The 27597-nt window shown below is 41.3% G+C and overlaps 1 protein-coding gene and 1 long non-coding RNA gene across 3 annotated transcripts in view; one reads left to right on the forward strand and one right to left on the reverse strand.

Annotated features, from left to right (window-relative positions):
• The window catches only part of LOC108244644 (F-BAR and double SH3 domains protein 2), a 58852-nt gene that overhangs the window by 21969 nt on the left and 9286 nt on the right, over positions 1-27597 (reverse strand). Inside the window, exons 3-11 of one of the 2 annotated variants that reach the window (XM_037980380.1) lie at positions 19863-19908; positions 10757-10836; positions 10382-10526; positions 10071-10204; positions 9064-9118; positions 8763-8891; positions 4374-4496; positions 3491-3586; positions 2479-2553 (exon numbers count right to left, since the gene is read on the reverse strand). In XM_037980380.1, coding sequence (XP_037836308.1) covers positions 2479-2553; positions 3491-3586; positions 4374-4496; positions 8763-8891; positions 9064-9118; positions 10071-10204; positions 10382-10526; positions 10757-10836; positions 19863-19908 — 883 coding nt within the window. The remainder of the gene's footprint in view (positions 1-2478; positions 2554-3490; positions 3587-4373; positions 4497-8762; positions 8892-9063; positions 9119-10070; positions 10205-10381; positions 10527-10756; positions 10837-19862; positions 19909-27597) is intronic. The other variant, XM_017431021.3, reaches the window with a different exon arrangement.
• LOC112451085 lies at positions 6347-11619 on the forward strand. The gene is made up of 3 exons (XR_003039833.2): positions 6347-6529; positions 10102-10232; positions 11452-11619. It is a non-coding gene; the product is annotated as an uncharacterized LOC112451085 (long non-coding RNA).

Raw genomic sequence — 27597 nt, forward strand, 5'->3', positions numbered from 1 at the left:
GAGCAGATAGCACAAGATCTTTGTTGAAAACTTCAGGGTACAAGGCGATGGACACTATGCAGTTCTTCAAGAAATGCTAGGTTTATTTAAAAAACTAAAGAATGCAGTTTTTATAGGATCTTGTCTGTGTTATGAATCTGTTTTAATAAAGCTTAATACAGAATCAAACAAGGAAAATAGTCACACTAGAGTGAAGGAGAAAAACAAAACACGAAGGAGCCAGTTTCAACAAAGGTTCGGCTGACTGAACTTACACGACAGTAATGGTTTTAAACGACACGACTGCGGCAGAATTAAGGCACGTTCGTCTGCTGCTCAGATGGCGTTCCTCTCCAGAACGTGCACGAGTGACAGGAAGTGACTCTCGTGCAAACGGTCCATTGAGAGAGGATCTCTCGTTTCATTCTTACGAAACAAAAGCAGAACACGGGAGAACTGGTGTTACGCGGCTGATTTTATGCGCCGGACGCCTCGCGGTTTATACGGCCGCGGCAAAGAATGCAACGGTGGATTTAACAAGATAGATGGGGAGATTCAAAGTAGTTATTTAAATAAATAAAAGCCTCTTTCTACTAACTGCTGTGCTGCTGTATGAAGGGGCGGACTTCAAACCTGCAGTTCAGACCCTTACGGCTGTTTGTTCGTCTCATTTTCTACTGTTTTTGAAAAACCCAATGGTAATGAGGACAAACAGCAACAGCTGGTGTGATTATTCTGCAGCGTCCAACATTCAGACTCATAATAAAGTGACAAATGCACGTAGATTGTGTTGACTGTAAAACATGCACTATAATTAAATAAAAGAGGCAAATGCATCGCACAGATTATTACTCATGTTAGGAAATGTCAGAATTACCATCCCTTAGCCACAAACTGGCTGGTCAGAATAAAAACAATAACATTTGGAGCACAAACAGGCAGGACAATATCTTTATTTAGTTACACTAAAATGACTAAACAGGGATTGAACAAAAAAGGAGGAAGTTGATAATATAAGCCTCTGCTTGATCTTTGTTCCTGGTGGTTCTGAGCTCTAATGTCAGGCATACTAATGTTATTAATTTGTGCTGAAGCAGGCAAAGACGTGCTGCAGCAGCAGCTCCACTTTAGTTTTAAGAGGCTTCCAGCAGGGCCGGCTGAGCTGTAAAGGTTTCTCCTACAGTCGGGCTGGATCTTTTACTTTCTGTGATAAAATTGTCTCGCGTTTACAGTGCAAAGACCGGAGGTTATTGCGCTTCTCCTCGAGGACCTATGAGGACAATCTGGCCCAAGAGCCATCATCACAGTTAGTGAGTTCAGTGGCGCGGACCGGGATTTATCGGGTAGTAATTCTACGAGCAGGCGCAAACACCTTTCAACGCAACAGGTCAACTATTAAAGTCGGTTTCATTCAAATCACACAGAAATTGTGAGAGGGTTGGTTTGCTTTGCAGGGCGCAGAAAACTGCGGGAAAGAGAATCGATGCCAGCTGAAATGGTTGAAGGCCAAGTGGAAATTAACACAGATATCTGACAAAACAGACTTTTTCTGCCACGTTTGCACCTCTCGACCAGGAAAAACTAAACTCTGTGAAGAAAAGATTTTAGTTTAAAAAAAGCTTTATTTGTTTTTTTTTTAGGGCTTGCCACGTCCTATATGTTTTAGTGTCATTAACTGGAGTGCTTCTAAAGATTTACTACGGCGTTCCCGATGTGTTTTAGGCCTATTTCATGCTTGTTAACTGCACATGCTTTCAAAACCATTCCAATGTTATTGTTTTTACTGTTTTTTTGTACATCTGACAAGCTTTGCCCTGACCCTACTGTCATTAAACTCTGATCATGTGCTGAAAAGGTTAATTATTCAGAAGAATTGTTGAATGATGACTAGATGCAATTATTTAAGGGAAATCTCTAGCCATGCTCAGAATTTTCTTCCTCTGTGTCTTAAAGGGTGGTTAATTATGGTCCACATTATTGCCACCTGCTGGTAGGCTTGGGTACTTCTGTGTTTTTATTAGAATATTTGCTTCTGGTCTGGACAAAGGCTTTTATTTATAAAAAGAAAATATATATATATATATATCAGTTTAAAAAAATATCTGGATTAGTGTAGTCAGGGATGAAGTACATTACTAAATTCTCTATCAAAGCTTGGTTTGGTGCGGAGCTAACAACAGGTTCTTTTCACAATGGTTCCAGTAAACGTTAACATGCCAAACAGATTTCAGGATGTGGATGGAGTAGATCCGGGGTGTCCAATCCTGGTCCTAGAGACACTATCCTGTAGATTTTTAGTTGTTTCTCTGCTCTTTAGGAAGTCTTCAAGTTCTTCAGAAGCCTCCTAATCACTCAGTTGTTCTAGTCAGGTGTTTCAAACCAGAGAAACAACTAAAACACGGAGGATCGTGGCGCTCCAGGACCAGGATTGGACACTGCTGGAGCAGATGGTTATACCCAGGAATGAAGATGGTTAATGCTAACAACAGTTAGGACTACCTCTGCCAGGGTCATTCTCATGGCACTGACGGGCGACGGCTCAATGTCCACCAACTGCTGCACCGAGCTCAGAGTCTGCCACACACACACACACGCACGCCAACAGGCAGGAGGGCATCCATGTACGCACACACACGTCGCAGTGCACGCACACAGGCGAAGGAGGGGTTAATGGGAGACAAAAAGTCGAAGGAAAAGTGTTAGCAAGTATCGAAGACGAACAGGAAGATACACAGCAAGAACAGAACACTGTTGCAGAGGGAAACGTTAGAGCGGAAGAGGAATGAGAAAGTTTAGATCGAGAAACTGAAGACGACAGCAAGAAAGCACAACGTGACTCAGACGAGAGAGAACGGTAGCTCGTCTTCAGAGGGATTGGAAACTCTGTCCACCGAGGGACATCTCCTTCTTGTCCAGAAACACTTAACAAGCTCCCAGAGGAGCAAGGCAGCAGGATTTCAACTGCTGTGCTGCCGTCACAAAACTCTGATCATTTGACAACGATCTTAAGCATTTGTAAAAACCAGTTGAATTTTTTTGAGATTAGCTTATTTGAGCATTAAGATCTAAAGACTAGAAGAATGAGTTCCCAGTGGAGGGACATAATTCAGCTGCAGCGACCGAAAAAGAGTTGATTCATGCTCCTGCCACGCTGTCACTAAATACTAGTTAACCAGACAGCTGAACTAAAGACCCACAGAGCTCCCCGAGGTGAGGGTGAGCCTGGCTTTTGCTTTGATTTAAAATCATCGCCACCGCAGCGCAATAACGTGTGCCCCTAAAATCATAAAAGTAAATCAATTTAGTTCCAGCAATTCAAGAGATTTTTTTTTTTCCCCACGAGCATAAAAGCAATATAGGGAAATAAAAGTAAAGCTTACATGTGACACACGAGGCTGAGTGTGTGTGTGTCTGATTCCGAAGGACAAAGAAAGAGTTGCCGTCCCGCAGCGAGCCGCTTTACACCCGAACGATTCGTACACGAGCGCCGTCATAAAAGCAGCTTCCTTACCAAGTCGAATTCGCTGGGCTGGAACTGGAAGTCATGTGCTTTGTGAAAAACGGGGTTCTCCTGCATGAACAGCTGCTGGTTGAACTCTTGGATTATCTAAGAGACAACCAGGAGGACACCATTAGTCTTGCAGTCACGGTTTTGAAGACTCGTGTAACTCAAACTCAAAGCAAATCTAACCCCGGAGGCTTTTCCCTGCAAAGAAGGGAAAAAAAAATATTTAAAAAACTTATTCTTCTTATTGAAAAATATTAAGATTGTAGAAGGTGAGTGCTTTCTAATGACACAAACTTTAGGTTGGATGATAATAAGAATATCGTTTACTGGAATCCACGTGGCGGTGGAAAAGCTTGCAAGTATGAAAAGGAGCATATTTAAGAGAAAAATATACAAAAAATACAACCATTTCTAACAGGTACAGTGACATAATTGTTTGGTTTTTGATTACAGATGCATTACTTTGGCTTCACTTTAACTGGAAATAGATGGCCATCACTATAAGGATAAATAAAAACCAAACAAAAGTCTGTAAGAGGGGATATTTGTTAAAATATACATTAAAAAATAAAAATAAAATGAGGTGAAATCAAATAAAAATGATCTATCTTTCTGTGCTGATGGTTCCTTTTAATATTTCTCACATTACAGACCTTATTCTCTACCAAAAATATTCAGTCAAAACCAAAAAGTTCAAGCTACTACATCATTTCCATAATAAGTCAAACTTTGTCCAAAAATAATAATTAAAAAAAGAACCTTGTAAACCAGTCAAAAAAAGAGCTTGTTTGGCTGGTTTCTCAATATGAAAAACTCCACCTTGTGTTTTCTACATGTGCAGATTCACAGACGGAGCACAGATGGTGCCTCGCCACATCCGACTCACCCTGGTGGATTTCTCTAAAAGGAACTGGTAGGTGTTGTGCATAGCCTGGGAGGCCTCGAGCTCAGTGCGACACAGCGCCACCAGGTAGTCCTTCACATGCTCGTAGATTCTTCCGTCCAAGGCCTAAAGAACAGGCAGCGAGAGGAGCGTCGGGGTTACAGTGTGAAAAACATTAAATCAGAGGAACTCTACGTCCGTTAATGTTATGTTCAAGAGAGCGAGGGAATCCGACTGAGATGCTGAGGAAACAAGAGAAAAGGTGTCAGTGAGCAGGTGAATAAAGGTTTATAACATAAAAGCTTTGGATATGTTCTCAAAATTCATTCATTCAAGACAGTAATAATGCTTACTGTCTGTTCTGATCTGGGTTCATGTGTTAGTTTATAAAGCCGAACTGTTTCTTTAGGTTTCTTGGATACATAAATTAGGTTTAAATAGTCAAGAATCTTGTGTTGTGCATTCTGTTGTTGATTATTAGATATCTAGAACACCCTAATTATAAAAAAAAACCATAAATCCAGGGCTAATGAGACTTCTTTTTTAACGCTTTTGGATGTTTCTCCATTTTTTTTGGCTGAACTGTGAAAGTTCTTCGGATTAGAAGCAAAACGCCTTCAAGAATAAAAAAAAAAGAAGGATTCGATTTGTTCCGCGTTCAAACCACGCACAAGTGCCTGAGACCCAAACAGCAAGTTTTGAACCTGCTAAAGCAGTAAGACTTGCACTGATGTTTTTAGATCAATGGAGAAAACTCTGTGTCTTACTTCATCAGAAATCCCTTGTGTCACGATGCTTCGCAGAAAGGACACGCTTGTCCTGGGGGTCAAAATGACCAAAAACAGTCTGCTGAAGCCAAAATTCAAACCTTTATTGCACCTTAACGTTATAGGCATTTATATGTTGCAAGAAAAACAGAAAAATAAATTTATTGAAGTACTTTGGACCTAGAAGACTAGAAAAGAGTCAAGAAAAGAAATTGTGGTGAACAGCTTCAGCCCAAAGAAAAACAAACAGATGTTTTTGTTTGACAGATTTCATTAGAAGTTTAGATGCGTTGGTAAAAAGACATTTTAATGACGTATAATGATCCGCCTTCCTATGGTGAGCCGGAGCAGAGCTGCCAAGCTGCAGACCACTCTGCCAAACAGAAACTTCAACCGGAGGGGAAAAAAGAGGCAGACAGGGTTAAAAGGACAGGAGGAGAAAGATCATTCAGACACGAATTAAGGAGTTAGTGAGAGCGCAGGAGGAAAAGACTGAACGGCTTCAGGAAGATATGCGTTCGTGTCCTCACGGCTGCGGGTCAACAAATCACGACACCACACAGCTCACACGCTTCAACAGCCAGGAGCTCAAGTTTGGAATGAACTTGTGTGGTGGAAGCACTTCACAGAAGCTCGTGTTCTCAGAAACCTGCAGACACGGCAGGAGCCAGTGGAGCTTTTAAAAGGCACACATCTGTCTCCCCTCACAGACAAACAGAAATATTTCACTGGATTTATTTTTACATTACTGCTCGTACTGTCTTTGGGAACCAATTTGAGCAGCATTTTTTAAATAAATTAATACTTAATAACGTAAACGTATACAAAAGTTCCTACAAATGGGGCACATTAACGTCGCAACTGCGGCATCTGCACACATGTGACACAGTCTTGTAAAACAGTAAGATATTAACAAGGAAATGATGTCATCCAGGGTGGGCTGTTGGCGAACTTCTCTCTACATGTTCCCTCATCATTCTGCTAATTTCCTCCTCCCCCTTTCATCTCTTCCTCCCCTCCTCCTTTGTATCCATTTATGGCGGTGTTGAAATGAAGTGAGTCAGCTTCCAGAAAAAGCCTGTACCGGGGCCAGTTGGTGTTTGTTTTTTATGTGTATGTGTGTGTGTGTGTGAGTGTGTGTGTGACCTAATGTCAAATGACTGCATCAGTCTGAACAAAAAGTACAGCACAGAGGAGCAGACAGGGCAGCAGAGGTGTAACTTTGAGTGTGTTTGTGTGTCTAAAAGGAGGAGGCGGGGTGGTCGTTATAGCGACACCATCTCTGAGCAGCAGAGGGCGACGTGGAGCAGATTCCTGCCCTCTCTCCACAGCTGTCGCATTGACAAGGACGACGGAGCCGGTGTAGAACATGCGAGTTATTGCTGCAGCCAGGTGCGAGCATCAATACAGTCGGGTGTTTATGACGGGAAGGTTTGATCCGAACAGGACATCTGGGGGTAATTCTCTTCAAGTATCTTCTCCCGGGAACCATTTTGAGTGGCTTTAGGGCTATTTCTCCTCCACATGCGATTCGTCATCGTCCTCTTGTTTGCTTTAACGTCAATGACAGGCGACCGCTTTATGTTGGTTAGGGGAGTGGATTTATTATCCCCCGAGGCGGGTGATAATGTAAAGGCCTGTGCTTGCTGACATGTTAGCTTGTCTGTCCGTTAGAATAGTATTTTTGTGAACCTGTGCATGAGTTGAAACTTTCTGAAAGCAATTACTAGATGTACATCTACATCTGATTAGCTTTTGGAGTCAACCTGATTCAAGATGGCCGCCACAGTTAATCAACCTTATCAAACACAAAAAAGGCAATAAGTCAGTCAATTTTTACAGATATTGAGCCAACATTTGGTGTGGTAGTCGCTGAAACTCGTCCCCAACACACGCCCCGAGAGCCAACAGATCACACAGCATCTTTGTTTAAAACGCTGCCATTAACTGTTGAGATCTAACATATCTGTCTGTTAGCAAAATATCTCGTAAGCCAATGGATAAATGTGAATAAAACTTTCTGAAAGTGATTGCTACACATATATCTGCAGCCGATTAACTTTTGGAGCCAGCTCCATTTAAAATGGCCACTACAGCTAATCAAAAATGGCTGTAACTCTGTGGTTTTTACCAATGTTAAACTAAAACTTGGCGTGGTAGTAGCTGAACGTCACCGCCAACACATATTCTGAGCACTAACAGATCATGCAGCATCCAAGTCGACGGGGGATTTTTATTCCTTTAAGTTTATTTTTACTGCTATAATTATTTCTGAACGGTGAACCTTCTCATCATGTATTCCATTTCCCACTAAATGGAAAATAATAATAAGTATAGTCTAAGGCCTGAACAGCGTATGCAGCACAAACGTTTCTATAACTCGTTCTTGTTCTGTAGATTTTCGTCTTTCCGTTCAGTAAAAAACACTATAACACTTTTATTTGAAAACCTGTAAACGCCACAAACGAGAAGCAGAAACAGCTTGCTTCCCTCGAGCGATGTCCCTCATTCTCCTTGTGTGTTTGCACGCACACGCTTGTCCACGCGCACATTTCCCCGCAGTTCTTTCCTTCTGTCGCGAGGAGCCGGCGATCTATTATTCAGCACGGCCCTCATAGTGTAGATGCTCGAGGCGGCCCGAGGCCAAGGGTGTCAGAGGAAACATTTTAACAAGACTAAAAAACAACCTGCCTTAGAAAAGAAAAAAAAAAAAAAAAAAAAGGAAGAGGTTTTTGGAAACAATCTCTGGGCAACTTTTAATTGTTTTTTTTAGTCGTGTAAGAGTTTGCTCCATCAGAACTCTGTTGGAAAAAGCGTTTTTAATTCCTGTAATGAACATTTACAGGAAAAACCCACCACCAGCAAGCTGAAACGTAGTTCTCAGATTATTTCAGATCATTACAGTGCTAAAGGCATCACCCGTAAAACAGCTTCACTGAATTACAAGGATTAAGTCAAATATTTAAGACAGGTTATCCATAAATATTATCTCTAAATACTCATCTGTTCTCATTAGTTCTGCTACAAAAACTACCTAGAATAAGGAGCTACCTAAAAAATGACAAAGTAGTCTTCTGGCTTTTTATTCAAGATCGCGATGGTTCTGATTCCCTGTCATTTGGTGAAGGCGGATATCAGGACGGCTCATTTTGCGTTGCACAGATTTTTCTTCTCAGAAGACCCTCTTAAATTATAAACCCATGAAAGGCTGGGGCTGCCTGTGAAGACTCAAAACTGTGAAATTTCCACCTTTTCAAGTGAAATATTTCCCTTTTAAACTATCTGAAGGGGAGTCTGACAGTGTGCACTGAATATATTCTGTCTGTATTTCAAAGAGCACAATTTGAATTTCTCAACCAGAAAATGATTCCCCATTGCTAAACAGTCCCTCAAGGTAGTATTCAAATGAGATCCTTAAGTCAGGACGAGCTGTGGTAGAAGAAAATGTTGGTGGAGCGTTTCGAACGGGAGTCTTCTGCTTCTTTTTTTCATGTGGAAAGATTCTGTTTTTTCTGTGTTCTCTCAACCTTCAGCCTTTTAATTCGTATTTTAGTAAGCATCTGTATGCAGGGAAACGGTTCTTAGGATCGCCCCGTCCTGGATGAGCGAGTCTCCGCCGGCCTACCTGTATGCAGTGCAGCAGATCCGTGTGGTAGTAGCGATCGTGGTGGGCGTTGGCAGCAGCTAGCGTTAGCAAGTAGTCATTCCTGGCCTGCGTCGCCTTGGAGTTACAGTCACTTCTCTTGGCTTTCAACTGAGACAAAACAGGGTCAGATATTAGTTATGTGCGTTAAAAGGGAGGGAAAGACTGGCGCTTTAAGCCTTTCATGTTGGATAGTTAAAAAAAATAAAGTGAAATACTGATATCTCAGTTTATCTTATAATTTTACATGAATAAATCACGTAAAAGTTCTAGTCCCGCTTACCTTTACACTTGCTTTCTGTAAACTAATTCTTGACTGAAATAGACCCAGTTTAGACCTGAAATAACAAAACAAAACAGCAGTTATGTTGGCGGAGTTGCCTTTTGTGCAATTTTGGTGCCGTTTATCAGCCGCGCAGCCCACACTGTAGTTCTCCTTTTTCGCTGGAAAAACTGCTACGTAGCTTGTCTGCTTTACTTTTAAGCAACGTTACTGAGTTTGTAATATTTCTGCAGTGATGCTCACAGATTCTGCCCTGCCGCTCTTCCTGTCTGACAGGGCGTCATGTAGTCAAAACTGCACAACCTCCAACCCTCCACCTGCACAGCTGATGGTGTGCCTTCAGGCTTCAATCCCCTGAACAAGATATGATGTGAAATATCTGCTCCGTCCAACCTTTAACTGAAACTTATCGTCTTTAATGGACCTTTTCTAAACGCCCCTTGTGTTTCTGGCACAAAGTCAGCACAGCAAACTTGGTGAGGCTCGGATCTTTTTTTTTTTCTGCTGATTGATAAAAAACAGAAAAGAGTTGACCCGCCAATCGATGTGCGCCGCCTAACCGGAGCTGAGGAACCAGCGAGGTGAAAAGGGTTTCCATAGCTACAGCTACTTAAGGATGGCAGGAAAACAACACTCATCAGCACAGAATCCAAATCTGGAACTAATTGTGAAAGTAGAGCCTCGAATGTTGAATTCTCACAGAGGATCCTCTGCTGCTCAGTTGGCTGTGTATGAAAAAAGCCTGCAAAGCTTAAAATGCAATAAAAATAGGACACATCTGCATCCTTATTTTAATATTCTCACATCTGCAACAATTTAACTGATTTTTTTTCCCCTATAGTTTAGTCATTGTTTCATTTTTTTCTTCACTGATTGCCTCATAAACACCATTCCACATATGAAATGAATTTGTCTGTGCTACATATGTCTCACACACACACACACACACACACACACACACACACACACACTTCAGCTAACTCCTAAGATGCATGAAACAAACTCACTTGGCCTCTATGTCGGCCTTTTCCCGTACAGCGTGGGCAACCTGCTCGCAGTCGTAGTATTTTTTCTTGGCTTTCGCCAACTCCTTCACCGAGTCCTGCAGCTCTGCCTGAATGCCGCTCAGCTGATCGATGGTCTGCGAACGAGGAAACAATAAAAAACAGGTGAGTTGTAACTTTAAAAAAAAAAAACAGCGTGCCTTAATGAGTTGCTGACCAAGCAGTTTGTGTTTGGCGTTAAAATCGGACGTGGAGAGAAATGGGGAAGAAAAGACGGCTGCAGGAAAAACGTTTTTGTGCCGCCGTCCTCTCACCTTTTTGAGCTGCTGTTCCTTGTAGAGCCTAATGGTCTTCGCCGGCTCTGATACTTGGCTCTTGTAGTTATCGCACACGTTAAGCCTCGACTGGCTCACCTGAACGGTACCCTCTAAGTAGGCCCTCCACACTGCGTACACGTTCCTAAATGGAGATCAGTTAGAATAAGAATATGATGCTGATGCCAACCCTGGCATGAAAAGGGTGAATGATCTGAGGTTAATACAGGATTTGCTAAACATTATTTCTGTTTGTCGTAATTAGAAACAACAATAAATTTATATTTTAGCGTTTTTGCTGCTGTGACTTTCAACTTAGCTGAAAAGAAAAACGAAATACGAACGCATCTGTCTGTTTTACGCACTCAAACCTACCTGTAGTCTGTTCTCTGGTCATCGGGGCTGATTCCAGGCCAGTCTTTCTTTAAGTACTGACTCGCTAACTTTTGCAGAGCCTGAAAGCACAAAAGCAAAAAAACCAGGGAACCTAATTAAAGATGGCCAAACCTGTTTTCCCATCAGTGAACACCTGTAAAATCTCTGGACGCAGTGATTTTTCATTCTTTAGAAAAACAAACGTTCTTGTTGGAGTAATAGGTGTGTGCATACAGTTTATATCGGCCGATTGATCTTGGTCAATATTTAGCTTGTTGACTACCGTCGGCCTATCAGCGAATAGGATGAGATCAGATCAGATGATGATGATGGTTTTTATTTCTCTGAAGTGCCCTCCAGACAGCTGTGATTATCTTGGCCTTGAAATAGAGAATATTTTTTTTACATTTCATTTATGCTTCACAGACCAAAGAAACAAGAAGAAAAGAAAGATTGTTAAACTGTCTAACCAATAAAATTTCCCCGATTTAGTTAGTAATGAAGCCTAAAAGGTCTGCTGAAACGTGGTCGTTTTTAAATGCATTTTTGTGATTGAATCTGCGCTCACATAAAGATAGTACGATTAAGGGCTAAACTAGTTTAAAACAGTTCATTTTTAGGTAAATGTGAATGGTTTCCAATCAAGAAATAGCTTCTGTGTACACTGCTTTTTCCTGTGTTCCTCAACTGTTCAGGGATGGCGAAAGGAATCAAGTGTTGAGCTATCTAACCAAAACCCAGCTCCTAATCCAATCAACCGTTTGTTGTTGCCCAAACGCTGCAACAGATCTACTGGCACCGCAGGCACCGCAGGACACCCCGACAGTCCCTGAGTTTTGGCAACATAAGGCGAACCTATATGACACCAGGCAGGTGGTTTAGATTTCCTGGCTGACATGAATAACAGATATGTCAAAGTTACTATCAATGCTATAAGGAGGAGGAAGTACATACAGTAGGTGATAGAGTCATTCACACAGTCCCACCTGACTGCTTTGAGCTTATCTGGTGTGAATTATGTTTCTGTGTCAAATATGAAGTAAAATCCTTGAACTCTGCCCCCCCCAGTGAACGATGCCACTGGAACAAGTCTGTGTCAGCGGCGGTGCATCCCCCAGTGTGCTGCCGTGTGAGTGAGCAGAAACGTGACGAAGGGGAAGAAAAGGGTAACCTACATCTCTTCAGACTGGGTCACTGTGTCAGCAGCAACAACTGTGTATGTGTGTGTGTGTATGGGTGCATAGTAGTGAAAAAAATCCTCATTAAAAACAAACAAACAAACAAACAAACAAAAAAAGCAGAAGCGCTACTACGACAACCCAATCAAGGCAAACGAAGCTTGGGGAAGAAGAGACACCCGAAGCAACACTCATCCTTCCAGCTTGTCTGATTTGCATGTAAATCGGGTCTCGCTTCTCATTTACGAATCCCCCCCGATCGTTCATTCGCTCAACGATTCTGATGAACTGTGAAGGTTTCAAGAACAAAAACGTTTAGCCCAAACTAATTTTGTTTAAGCTGCAATCAGAGGAGTTTTAGCAGCAGGAAGAAGATGAAACATGACGGCAACTAACACGTGCCTGCTGGAGGCAACACACACACACACACACACACACACACACACACACACACACATTAACTTAAAGCACAGAAACTGCACTGTCCAGTGCATGAGGAAACATGTTCGCTTCAGGAACAGTCACCCTTTCTCCCGCTCTGACCCCCGAGGGAAGGGTGGGGTGGGTGTGGACGGTGTTGGTGAAAGTCTCTCAGACTGAGTATGACAAACTGAAGGAGGAGGAGGAGGAGGAGAGAGAGAAACAGCTAAATCTGCAATAAAAATCACTTGGGATTTCATTGCCTTCTTATGTATGACAAAGCATTCGTATGTGACGTGCCTGTTTGTGTGCACAAACATGTTCAATTAAGTTAACTTTGAACTGAGGAATATGAACTGAAAGTAGAGCACTTTGGTAATATTAAATAACTTTGCTTACAAGAGTGAAAGACTGCTGCAGCCTCTTCGTGCAGAGGACGATCACCATTATTTCCCCCTGAGGAGAAGCTGTTTTCAGCTGTGTGTGCAGCAGGAGGCTGTTACTCAAACATCTGTGGAAATAATCCTTTCTTTGTCTGGACAAGTTATTGATCAAATGCATGCCTTTTTCTCCTTGTATTAAACTTTACTACAAAAAAACAACAAATAAAGGTTTATGCTGTAACCATGTAAAGTGAAAGTTTATGCCAAGTTGTGCCTGCGCATCAGAGGTATTAAAAATGTAAATGCGTCTGAGCTTGTCTTGTTTGGAGGCTTTGTCAGGTGATGGGTTAAAATAAACTTCAGAGTTGTAAAAATAAAGGAAAGAAAATAAAAGCAATCTAAATGGGACACTTTTCAGTCAAATGAGGCCAGCAATACTGGAAATCTGGACATTTTAATTGACAGTATCTGTTAACAGGAGGAATAGGACAGCTGTCAGACAGCAGAATGTAAACACACACTGAGAAACGTGCAACAAATTTGTTAGAAGATTTTATTTCACAAAAAATTTATAAACTAGTTCATTTCTGGACTTCGATTTTAGTTCAAGACTTAAAAAAGTGAACCATGAATATAAATTTAGGTGAACCGAACATTGAACTACTGGTAGTTCTTGTGAAGTGGGAATTTCCAAAATCTGTACATTTCTGTAAAGCAAATTTCTGGCCTTTTACCTTTGTGTGAGGTAAAATGAGCACTAGATCACGACGAGCTAATCTTTTACTGTGTAGCAGCACTTTTAATGTCACATTGGTCATTTGTTACCCCTCATTAGTTCCCTTAAACTGGCCTACTGACATCAATATTTTTATTATTATTCTTAAAGAAGCCTTCTTGACCTTGATTCTGATCACCATCCCGCTGGGAGTGTCAGTGAAAAATGTGTTCCAAGTGTTATAAACCAGTCTCCAAAGTTGGGATCAGGACCGCACTAAACACAAAGGTAGGGGTCTTGAGATAATTTCCAGAAATAAAATAACATTTAAACATGATTGCTTAAAGCATATTTTTTGTGATAATTGTAATGAAATCTAAAAAAACAGTTATAGTTATACCTGGATAGAAAATATATCAGCTGATTAGGCTGTTTCTGCTGTTATTATTTTCTTTGTTTAATTGACTGATTAACAATGTCTGCCACCACTGTTCCAAACAATACTGCTGTATCATTTTGCCCCATATGTGCAGCTGAGAACGTTTCAGCCTTTTCAGATTAACTGTGGAAACATCCTCAGAAGCAGCAGAAGCAGCAGAAGCAGCGCGGCCTCCCTTTAAAGACCCGGCGTCAGTCCCGTCTGCTCCTCTTGCAGCCTGCGACAGACTTGTTATCTACTGTAAGTGAGCACAAAGACAGAGAGGCTTGTGGGGGACTGACTGGTGAAAAGAACACCGAGGGACTGATTAGTGACAGCTTCACCGTTTGATAACTCAGGTGGAAATCCACAGCTCGTTCACTCCTCTGCACTTGCCTCGCTTTTGTGTCTCGATTCATTTTTACCCCGACCAATTCCTCGACATTTCTTTTCCTTCCAAATGGCCACCCGCCCCCCCCACCCTTTTTTTTTTCTTACAAGCCGTCCTACTCCTCCATTCTCCTTTTTTTTTCGCTGTCATCACCCCGCAGCCACTTGAATGGCGTGTTGCTATAGCAACTTCTCTGCCCTTCCTATGTGGTCTCGCCGAGGTGGAACGGCTCCTTATGATAAACTCGCATACAGTTAACACTCGCACGCGATCACACACACACGTCCTGTTTACGTGATCGCGGGTGGCAAACAGGGTGCCCAGACAGCAGGATATCCTGAGCGTGAATAAACGTTTTCAAGTTATTTCTGGAAGGATTCTCATCATTGTTCAGACGCAGGTTTGTTCACGTATTTATAGCTACATTACTTCGTGTTTAAAATGATGCGTACATGCAAGGGAGAGGTTCACGACTACTGACACAAGTGTTAATTACCACTCAGAAAGTTTTCTATGCTGTTCTGCAGTTTAACAAACCCACAGTTTGTACGGAGAACTTCTTTCTGCTCCCAACTAAAAAGCCATCCATTAAAAAAAGTTCATTTGTTATTGTTAACCTCCCGCTAAAGAAACCTGAATTCACCTTGGCACTGAAGCCTTGTTCCACTTGTGCAAGCACGCCTTTCTCTGTGTTCTCTCTCTGATTTCTTCCTGCTTTTAGTGTGTCTGTCTGTTCAACCCCCTCAGAGTCTCAACTTCCTCCTCAATCAATATGCCTGACTATCTTCCTGTCTGCACTTTTCTTCCCTGCAGCCGTGTGCTGCTTTCTGTAGTGTCTGACCCCTTCGTCTGCTCAGAGAGCTGCTGAGATAAAAAAAAATAACATAAAAAACAGTAAAAAAAAAATCAAGGACAACTGTGACTCGTGTGAATGAAAGCGGATAAAGAGCAGCTGAAGAATGACGGAATAAAGATCCAAGCTGGGTTTTTTTTTAAGGAGAAGACTGCAGCTGACATGTTGTGGTAAATGGATCAAGGTGTGAGGTAGATTTAAAAAAACAAAAATCAGTGTGTGTGTGTGTGTGTGTGTGTGTGTGTGTGTGTGTGTGAGTGTGTGTGTGTGAGAGAGAGAGAAAGAGAGAGAGAGAGAGAGAGAGAGAGAAAGCGAAAAGCAGTAACATGAAAAAAAAAGATCACTTTAATCATTTTATCGTCCCCGTGAGACATTTGCTTTTGATGCCAGAAGTGCTCAAACAACCACCAGACCAAAAATAAACAAATAAAATCTCATTCAGATTAAAATTAATTTAAAATGTTTTGAGTTAAAATGACACAATATTCCCAAAGAGTCCAATAACTATTTGTGGGTACCTCTTTGAAAAGTTCCCACCTTAAACAGCTCACTAACAAGTTACCTTAGTGAAATAACCCTGTAAGTGTGGCTATTTAAGGGCTGTTAGCCACCAGCTGTACAAATAAGGAAAAACTATTGCTGTAGTCTTTAAATTATTCAGCTAATGACTGACAGATTTAAACACGACAGAATGCATCAAACAAAACCTCCAATATTAGCCAACTAAGCTTAAGTTCGGTCATGTTGTGTATTTAGGCTTAATGTTTATTTAAAAATAAGTCACCAGTGTTAAAAATAACACCAGACAGTGTCTATATGTGTTTACTCCTGAGTGTTAAAGTACCGCTGCCTGAGTGTTAACTTGTTAACACTTTACACTCGAGATGTTAATTTCGATTGATTAATTGTTGGTGCAATGCTGCTTATGGTTGATTTGTTTTCACACCGGGACATTACCTCGGCCAGATTCAATAGGCTAGCCACGTACTTCCCAAGTTTGCTAGACTTGTTCCTTTTTCTTGTCATTAAATATCATCACGCTGAAAGTGTTACTTTAACACTAAAAAGCGGGGACACATATAGAGACTCTGGTGAGACTTTAGAAATCCAAGAGGCACTGGCTGTTGATGTATTTAAGGCAGTGTTTGCAACAAATAACTAGTAAAATGAAATTATTGCAGAGCTTATACAAAAATATACAAGAGCATCTATTTGGCCTCATTCAGTGGACTAACTATAATCTATAGTTATATTGATTTGGGATGTGTGCATTAACCTTTATTACATAACTGTATGAAGAAGAGCTTATAGAAATTTAGACAGGAAAGGGATTTTGATTTGAAATGACTGATTTAAACCAAGGACAACACAAAAAACTAATGTCCCATGTTAAAACGATGATACCATTGCTTCGTGTGAAGGTTTTCTGGCCAAAGAAGAAGTTGCAAATCTAGTCTTTTTAAATAGAAATTATATTGAAGTATCTATAACTGTCACTATTTTAAAAAAAAACCATCTAAAATCAACAATAAAACTAGAAATTTCACACAGCTCATTGACTAGAAAACGAGAACACAGCGAAAGCATGAGATGAAGGGTGAAAAAAAAAAAAAAAAAGAAAAGAAACAATAAAGAATGCCAAATAAAAAGAACTAAAAATAATAAAATAAAGCTTTTCTCAGTTTTCACAGAGATGCATGTGGACCTGTCAGTGGTGGTGAACGTGACACACACGGCTCTGCGCAGACGAACAGAACAAAGTGCTGCAGCCACAGCAGGCAGGCCTTTTTGGGCAGAACAGTGATGTGTGACCTCAGACTCAAACTATTCCGGTAATGTTGATTGTGGGAAGGGAACAAGAGACAAAGAGCCAACACACACACACACACACACACACACACACACACACAGTGAAAACATGGACTTTCTGATCGGATGCTGGTAATTGTGGCTGACTCTCTTGCAGGGGGACGTCTGCTTTGAGAGGACATAGGTTATACGACGGTGTCTTCACATCTGTTGTCCTCCCGGATCGGATTCGTTCAGTGTTCAACGTGTCTTTCCTGCCTCTTTAAATTTTCTCTCCTCCTATTCTTATTTGGAAGAACCGATAGGCTGGATTTTCTCCACCACCAGTTGTTAGCCACTTGAGCGTCTTTCAGAAATAGAAATTCTTGGAGTGAGGTCCTATTGTTCACAAAAAAAAAGAGGGGGGACAAAAAACTGTTTTCTTTTTCAGAATAAACCAAACCTTTTCCCTATTCATCGTGTCTGTTCTTTATTCTTTTTTAAATCCATTGTGCTCAGACATTCCCACACAAACACACACCTACAATTAGGAGGGTTTCCATTGTCCTACTGATTAGAGGGCTTGTTGCTAGGCAACTTCTATTTCTAAGGTGAACAGACAGTGCTGAGGGAGAGCGGTGAGGGACGGAGGACAGGGGAGGGGGGGATAATGAGCGTCTGAAACCTGTCCGGTTGACCACAGGAAACCTCATCCTTCAAGCCGCATGCAAATGAAGACAAACATGAGCACGCACACACATTTACACACACACATACACAACCATATCATGACTTCCTCTGACTCCTTTCCCAGCCTTTATACTTTTCTTTTCAATATCAATATTTGGGCTACAACAGAGGTTATTTGAGTGGAAAACTGCCCAAAGTGAATACCTCTACAATAACAAACACACATCAGATTATCTTATTAGGATTGAGGACTTTTTAGAAGTATGTCACAGAATCTGACAAGAGCTTCAGCTAAGCAGCATTAAATACAACAAACATTAGAGTTCTGGTGTTCACACCTTTAAAAAAAAACAATTCAGGATTGAGGCAGTTCGAAACAACAGACATGGCATAAACCATGCTTTTACATCAAGGCCAATTCATGCCAGCTCACCTACTGACTCAGAGTTTAATGTTTTATTGCTTCCACTAACTTCATCTTTTGTTGTATCTATGATGTTTGAATAAGGGGCTGTTTACACGATGCTGTTTTTGAGAGAAGCAGTAGATTTTCTGCCGTTCATTTACACGACAACAGCACTTGTTTTTTTTCCTGAAACCGAAGCTTTCTGAACTCAGGTCTCAGAGCAGAGATTTTCAAACCCTCCCATTTGCATTTCAAGTGAAGCCGCAACGTGTGACATCGCACATGCACACCATGAACAGCTGCAGTCAGTAGCTGTTCCGCACATGCACGAGTAGATCAACAACAGTAATAATGTGGTGAACAGCAGAGCGCTGTTTGTGCTGCTCATCCTTTTCAACATGCGGCAGGAACCCAACCTCGTTGTTTGTCCGTGAAATCACCATCTTGGATGTAACCGTTTAGATGCTCCGGACTGCCTGCGCGCCTCGTTGAAAGCCTGGCATCAGTGTTGCCAGACATACGATAATTACCGTTTTTACAAGATCGTTTTAAGGTCACGCCCCCCTCCTTTTCAGTGCATGTGTTCATAAATCCCAACACACAACTAATCGCACAACCTCTCCCCTCCGAGAAAGCACACCTCACTCAGCACGTATGATGGTTTGGGTTGAAATACAATAATTTTAAAGTGACAGTACGTCACTTCGTGTCTGGCAACCCTGCTTCGCATGGAAGCTACAGCAGATTCAATGAGCGCAGCATATCAATGTGAATGTGTTATTCTAGTTGATTCACCTCAATAAATATAAAAAACATGAATACTTGCAAAGATAGAATAGAATAGAATAGAATAGAATAGAATAGAATAGAATAGAATAGAATAGAAACAGCCTTTATAATCCCACAGGGGGATATTCAGGTGTAACAGCAGCAACAAATATAACGGTTCACACAAAGAGTTCTTAAAGTGTCAAAAAGATTGTCTATATGTAAACAGGGCCTAAATAAAGTGGTGTAGAGATATCTTAATTTGGTTTCAAATATCCGACTTTGATCCTGATTGAAGCATTTGTGACTGCCCAGGATCAGGCTCCTTTAACGTAAACCAATTAGCCGATGTTGAAGCAGCGTGTCAATACAGATATGCATTACTGAAGCCGTTTCCACACTACTGAAGCTGTCGTTCCATGTCACTGATAATATACACAGCCCGCGTTAAAATAAAACAAGCACAACTCTCCAATATCTCTGCATCAATAAGATGGATATATTGGCTCAATTTGTAGTCGTAAAGATTTCACGCTTGTATATCAGAGTCTCTAGCTGTAAATCAAGCTTTGCCACCTTGTGAAATAAATCCACCTGGGAAATTCGAGTTTATGCATGTCGAGAGAGGAATTTGTGTGTGTGTGGAAAAGATCTGTATTTGTAAAGAGAGGGGTGAAACTACGCAAGGCAGAAGAAGAGCATAATCGGGTATTTTGTGAACGTCTCTGTCGATTCGAGGGGACGAAACCGGACAAAATGTTTCTGAGACTATGCAAAGAAATTCCAAAGTGCATTAACAGTATGTGTCAGTCATCCTGCTCTCTAGGTTTCTACCGCTGACACACACACACACACGAGCAAAAGCCTTATTGCCCACCTTTTGCCTTTCAGCGACAGGCGATAAATAGCACCTAACAGAAAAATATAAATGAAAATCAAACACCTGGTTGTGCTTTTCTTTTCCATTTGAACTATAGAAGGTAATGTCAGTAAAGCTACCATGAAGTATTGATATAGATCAGCAATATTGTAAGACAATGATAGCATCCAAAGTGTTTGTATTAGAGGATTTGTGTCCCTGTCCGGTCAGTCTTACCTGAGCATAGTCCCGCTCCAGCTGTCCCTTCTTCAGACTGTAGCTCCTGCAAAAACAATAACAGGCTCGTTTAAGTGCTATCTTCGCATACACATATACATTAGCATACATAAAGCAAAGCTCAGAAAGAATGCTGTATATTTGGTGCTTTTTATAGTCATTAAAAAACAGAATACTGCAATAATCACAGCCATGTAGGTGGAACATTGTTGTGCAAGGAAGACGTCACCGTAGGCTCCTGAAGGCTCAAAACATTTGTTTTTAAAATTCTCCCAGGACTTTCTAAAATTAACTGTACCATCTCAGACCCAGAAAAAGAACATCACCCCCCTTTAACCGTCCTCTTGCCTTCCCTGCGTCGCAAAACATCCTGGTATCAAAGATGGTGGAAGCTCTTATCAAAGCTCAGGAATGTGCAGAATGAAAATCAAAACAAAGCGAACACGATTTCACAGACAGATTGTTGGGACAGCCATGTACTTGAATGAACAAAACCACTTGTACAATGACGACGACCGAGCGCTAAAATGGTTAAGGTTTTTTGGAAGAATCAGGCTGCTGAATGCCATGGACTAATAATATGTGTCCCTTGGATTAAATATTCATTTCAAGAAGAAATAAGAAATTTAGTTTATTCACTCAAACTTACAAAGCTCATAACATTTGTTCCACATGTAAATTAATTATTATTGGTGGAATCTCTGAAATTATTGCAGTGTGTGCAGTATGTTTCAGAACAGAAGTAAACTTTTTGGTCTTCCACCTCTCCTGAAGCCTGAAGGATACACAGATATATTTTTAGAAAGACAAAGCAGACACCTTTTTACTTTATGGTTACATCCCTAAGCACACTCCTACATTTGTAGCACAAAGCACTGCTGTCCAAGCAACTCGATATCTCTTTTACACCTTTTAAACTAAGTGACTGCGTACTTAGATTTCTGATCTACAGCCTGGCCAAATAAACTACGAGGGTTTTCTTCTGGCTGCGGTAGAGATCAGGTAAAAAGAATGGGTTTGTGCTTTTTAAAACTGGGAGAACAGTGTAATCTGTGTACATCCAGGGGACAGTATCGCCCACATGCCAAAAAAGCAGCCTCATCACTGAGCTGGCTGATGTTACTGTGCTGGACAAAACTATCACCAAAGCTGTGGCAGTGTCTGTGAGAAGAAGTGCCACTGCTAGATGCTGCTGCCTCTGTTTTAATCAGCCCCCAAGCCAGTGTTTGGAAGTGTCTCAGCTTCTGTACAGTTAGATGGAGGGGAAAAAAAAGACTTTGACATTTTATGCAAGATGTGTACATGTTTCCACCCAGAGGAAGAAGAAGTAAACCAGCCGGTGGTAGCCGCCGCCACCGCCGTTAACAAGGAACCATCGAGCGAGTGAGTGAAAGTTTCCACCGAACTCGTAAAAAAATCAAAGTGACTTACACAGAAGATAACATGAAAAACATTATTACTTATTCTCTCAAATAGGGTAGCACGTCATGTGAACCGTTTTCCTTGACATTATTTAGTTTCATTACATAGCTGGGGGTTTTTAGTCTGTTTTCCAAAGAAGAGCAAGCCTCAGAATTTCTGGAATCACTTGAAGAAAACACTAAAAATTTCAAATGATCAAATTTTCACATCCTGACCTAAAAGAAGATTTAAAACAGAGATATTCTGTGACTTCCTTTCCTAATCTCTTGCAGGAAGCGTTTAATGTTTAACCCCACCGCTATGTTTATCATCTGAAATATGACACACACCCCAAAATAACACATACAGGAACACACAGTGGTGCGTGTCCTCTCCAACAGACGCACAAACACATCACTGGGTGGCCTCGTTGGCGCAGTGGGCGGCCCGTCAGTCTCTTAATCTGAAGGTCGTGACTTTTAAAAACACATCTGTAACATCTGCAGCACAAAGCGAGCCTTTACCATGGAGCAGGACCAGAATAAACACGACAGCTTCACTGAGACCAGGTCTGATCAACAGTAAACACATACAGGACCATCGAAATCTAACCTCTGAGAATTTAAATAACACAAACACATAATCACAGTCTAACGCTGCTTGCAAACAAAAGACCTTCTGTTATTAGATAGGAGCTTTAACCAACATGATCACAAATACAGACAAAATCTCAACATTTTAAGAATTTTATATCATAAAACAAAGATCAAGTCAGAAAAAGCAACTCAAAACTAGAAAAACCTTTCAAGTTTTAAAGCTACACACTGTTCTGCAATGAACTCCACAGATATAGTTTATAAAACATGTTAGAAACTTATAAAATAGGCTACATGGAACAGTCTTCACTCAAGAGAAGAAAAATAAAAAATAAACTGTACGTTCGCACCTTTGACTGTGCTGGTTCGCCAGTTGTACAAGGCGAGAGCACAAACTGGACATGTACCCATAATTTATTACAGTACTTGAGTGAATGTTTTTATAAAAGCTAAAATCCCATTTACCTCATTTAAAATCAGTTCAAAATTTAAAAAAAATAATAATAACAGCACTTTTTTGAGCATTTTGGGTTTTTGTTATTAGATTAAAAGGTGCAATCATTAAAACTCAATAACTTGATTTATATCAGCGGTCCCCAACCTTCTCAGCTCCACGGACCGGTTCATTATCAGACAGTGTTTTCACGGACCGGTGTGACGGATAAATACAACAAAATAAAATGATATGACCGGCATGAAAACGGGGGTATTTTTAAAAACATAATAAATATAAACCCAACGTGCTTTGTTAGCTGCGTCCTGGTGTCGCGTTATCAACATGAATACATGAATAACAGCCTCTCCTCCCCCTGAAGATCCAACGTGTCCTGGTGTTGCGTTATCAACATGAACAACAGCCTCTCCTCCCCCTGATGTTCTCTGTGTTTAAACGGGCCCTTCAAAATAAGAGACACCACAAATATAAAGAGCACAAAGAACACAACTCACCATCACGCTGAATCAGTGGGAGCCCTGTGCCTGTTTCTCAGTAACCAGATGGTCCCATCTAGGGCTTCCAGAGACGTTTGTTTTTTAACTCATTTTGCTGCTTGTGGGTTTGTTTTTAGCGGTAACGGCTCACGTGACCTAGATAAGCGTTCTGACACGCATCAAGAGTGAGCCATAGACGGATGTAGTGGAGAGAATCCGGTCAGTTTTTCAAAATAAATGTCATTCACTCCGAAAAAAAAACAAAAAAAACAGAAATACTGTAAGTTCATTATTCTTTCTGTGCGGGCCAGTACCAAATGACCCATGGACCGGTACTGGTCCGCAGCCCGGCGGTTGGGGACCTCTGGTTTAGGGGATATCAGTCAAAAGCACTTCATTTCATTATGTATAAACTTGCATTAAATTCAGCTCATTTTTTATTAAAAGGTATACTCATAATTTGCCTAGGAAAAAAGGAATCTTGTCATCAGCTGTCCATCATGAAACAGAAGCACCTTAAAATAGTAACACACTGACAGCCATTATAAGCCTTTAAAAAACAGAATAATTCTCATGAAAACACTCAGACATTTTTAGCACAAGTCATAACAGCATCTTTAGCTGTTGAGTGCTAATCACAGAGTTGGTGAACCTCCTGAAAATTATACCATAATTAAATAGATGTTAGCCCTCAAAAACACTTTGCTTGGCCGGGCCGTTTTCATCATTATTATCATCTATCCTGGCACTCCTGTTTACCAGGCAGCTGCACCTTCCTCCTCCTGGTCTAAACGCAGGAGCCAGAGGCTTAAAATAGCAGCTCACAGGCCAGTTTCACTGTGGCTTTATTTACAGTCTGTGGGTACACGCTAATTAAATCGCTGATTACCATCTAGCAACAAGCCGCAGAACATTAAAACTGAATCGAAATGAACGCGAAACAGATAATGTGCTTGCGCGGAACGTACTGAGGATCTGTTTGTCCCATCTTGGGAGCTGTTTTGCGACGCGCGGTCGGTTGCCATCCTCGCTTTTATTACTGGCACATTTACTCAGGGAACAGCAAACAAACACCTACGTCAGAAGTGTCTGGTTATTCTGAGTTGAACCGCGCCATCAAAACAAGCTCAGGTCTCAGGAGACGTCGTACAGAAACACCAGGAACCACCGCATAGAATTGACTGTTCGGATTGGCGCCGAAACAGATTTACTGTTTCGCTCCCTCTTTAATGTTCTCCAGATAACAATGGATACTTGTCTAAGTGATAAAAGAAGTGTGCAAGTAAATAATTAAAGTGTCCTGTTTATTGGAACCCCAGACCTTTTAGTCTTCGGTTGCTTACGGCGGTCAGGGGCAGATTTCCCCCTAAATGTTTATGCTCATTAAATACAAAGTCGTTAGTTGGTTTGTAGGTTTCATCTGGGGGAGGACAGCACAGTCGCAGCCACGGCTCGTCTACCAGAGACGCAGCAACTGTCTCTCTTGTCAAGGTAACGCCGGCTTGAATCAAACGTTTGCAACAAGCTACAAAAGTAGCATGCAAGCTCGTCAGGCTCTCAGAGATAATGTGTACTGGGTCAAATATGCTGAAATTGGTGGCCTTCTTCTTCTTCTTCTTTGCTGATAAGCTTGTTTAAAAAAAGATGTTTTGCAGTTTTGGGCAGACAGATTCTGCCGCTTGGATCCGTCTCACCCCTGGGATGTTCTGCTTGACGTTTCTTTTGTCATAAATAATCATAGATAAAAAATAAAAAATCAACAAGCTGGGTCTTCCTGTTGTTTTTATCTGTTTGCCATAACAGCAATAATATACTATGACACCTATATCAACCATTTTTAAGCAAAAGTGATATTATTTAGGCAGCGAAAGGAACAGTAATTGATTTTTTTTAAATAAAAGCAAATAAATGATGTGATGCATTTTTGATTTTTTGGTTTTAATGCCATAATCCTGTGAAACTGTGGTATGCAAGCTCGTGCCAGCTCGTGCCAGCTCATGCCTACCTGCTGCAAATGCAAACACAAACGCTGAGTGCTTTCATTTCTTCTTTCAGGCACAGCTTGATAAAAAGGCTTTCATCCTTGAGCCATTTACTTGACATTGCAGCGTATTTATCTACTATTACTGCTACTACTACGACACCTCGAAAACACAGAAGCGAGGTCAACAGCAGTACACAAACAGTACACATACTAGCAACATGCAACCGCACTGGGATCTTTGGACATGTCTGGGCTTTTCATGCTACCGTAATTATCTCACAGCAGAGACGGCACAAGTAAACAGCCAATTATTGGCTAAAAATATCTTACACTAATTCTGCTTCTTGGTTCATCTCGACTCCTTAAGACCTGATCATACCGTCCAGCATCTTCTACAGCCTTTATCTTATTAAAAAAAAAAGACTTGAAAATGAGTTTGTGTCTGACAGGAAACTCTTAAGAGCTTGAGACTGCACGCGCTACTTGTATGTGTTTCTAAGTGTGTTCAGGTCAGTGGGGGCAACAGGTTCAAAAGAGGGAAGAGGAAACAATCAAACGCGGGGAACCAGCTGAAGTCGGTGGTTAGCAGGAGTCTGACTGAGATCGGCGACATGAGTCACAGAGTGTTACAGAGGCAGGGGAGGGGTGGTCGTGTTTTCGCACGGCGAGATCACCACAAGACGCAACAAAGCGAGCACTCCGCTCGCTTCTTCTCATCCAAGAGCGGACGGGCTCTTGGTCAGAAATGTTTTTCGCTTGATTTCAGGGTGCTTTGAAACTAACAAGTACGGCACCGGGTGGAAAAGATGCTTCCAATTAAATCAGAAAAGCAAGTTCAGCTTGGAAAAGTGCAGGTCGGTTTGAAACAATTTCACATCATTTCTTTCACTTCAGACTAATAACAAATAATTCACAAGCCTTCGTATGACAGGAAGTAAGCTGAGATATACAGAATGTCGTTTAGCGTTTGTGTTATTCCAGCACTAAACACCTAAAGTCTTTATTAAAATGAGACGAGTTATTGCAGGCTCTTTGTCACCATGGTTATGGTTGGATGAGGCTTAAAATTTAGGTTGCAATCTTGAATTCGTCAAATGACTGAACCTGATCCAAAACCTTTTTGAAAATTTGTTGAGTGTTTTGACTTTCATAAGATTAAGAGCAGCAGTAGGGGCTGAATATTTGTCTCGGGCTAATCGGTGATGGATGCTCATTTACAAGATCGATCGCTGATTCTTTCTTATATAAAAAAAGAAAAAAAAAATCAATGTTGTTATGTCTGCACTGAAAGCAGCCTCATCACTGAGCTGGCTGATGTTACTGTGCTGGTGTGTTCGCAGGCAGACGTCAATAAATGATGTTAGAGACACGTCAAGCACTTGACTCATATGCCAAAGACAAATTGTTCTGGCTTTTTAAATTCAAAATATACCAATTCTTTTAATGTTTGTTTGAAGAATTTGTCCTAATTCAGAGGGCTGAATGGTTCAAATAAATGGATGAGTTCAGTCTCCAAGCAGTTAAACTGCTTTACTATGGCTCCAATTCCCCTAAAAATAAACCCCTAAAAACATTTTGATTTTACAGATTTGTCACTTTTAGCATCACAGTGTGATTATGTTTCTCAGGATTATGTCTCACACATCAGCTCCACTGATATCACTGGAGATGATATGGGACGTCACGGGCTCCTCTTCTGTTTGTTCTTGTTTTGATGTCTTCGCCGTCCAGCTACGCCGTGCAAGACATTCGATTTTTACAGCTACAGTCCATTCAGTTACATTCAGTTATCCTCCTTCGCCTCCCCACAGCGCTTCTCTATTCATTTGCCAAACTGTGTGAGCATAGGCTGCTCCGCAGTTTGGCAAATGAGATTATTGACACCTGCAGCCTCCCCGCCACGTCTTGGAGGAACCGACTGACAGAGAGGAGGAGAAAGTGGGAGGTGAGCAGCTGACGGCAGCCTGTGGAACACGCCGTCACTGCGAATTATCTGCAGCGCCACTGAAACGCGGCTTTGTCCTGTTCTGGTTTTACTTCCCGCGGCCACCTGAGCCCGTAACGTTTTCTGTGAAGGTTACCTGACGCTCGCTGGGCCGTCACATCAGGACCGGCTGCTAAAAGGAGCCGTCTGAGGTCGAGGTGTTGCGCTTAAAGCACGTCGTATCGAACGCAAAGCTGTTCGGGGGTCCTTGACCTCGCTGATTGAAAGCAGGTGTGAAATTGTATTCGGTGGAACGGCGCCAAACACGCCAGGCAGCAGGAAAAAGCTCTCACAGTTCAAACATAATGAGGGCTCTTTTATTATCCTCGCAAAGCTGACATTTACTGTAAACCAGATAAATTAGGCCGCATTAGTGTTGGGCTCAGAGCTCCAAATGAACCGAATTTACTAATTATCTCAATTATATTGATTAAAAAATGAAACGTAAGGTAGCACGACAACAACATCGCTAAAACGGTGAGTTTTACAGGAAACAAGTTACAACCTTGTAAATTCTGTTAAAAAATATATATATTTTTACAAACTAAAGTGTTTGTAATGATAGAACTAGGGCTAAATCTCATTTAGGAAACCCATTTTTAAATTTCCGTCATACCATCTTCTTAAGTTAGTAAATACTGCAGGCATATCGCTGACAGTTACTCATTTAGGCTGTTTGAATATCTACACGTTCTCAGTTACTGAAACTATTTGTCATTGGAAAGAGGCTTTTCTTAGGTTTTCACAAAAAGGGGGACGCGAGGACTTGGCCCGAGTCGTAATGAAAGAATTTGTTTCCCTCTCCATGGAACCGCGGGAGAGCAGTCAAAACATCACAGC

This window comes from Kryptolebias marmoratus, linkage group LG2 (assembly GCF_001649575.2).
Source record: "Kryptolebias marmoratus isolate JLee-2015 linkage group LG2, ASM164957v2, whole genome shotgun sequence".
Lineage (NCBI taxonomy): Eukaryota > Metazoa > Chordata > Actinopteri > Cyprinodontiformes > Rivulidae > Kryptolebias > Kryptolebias marmoratus.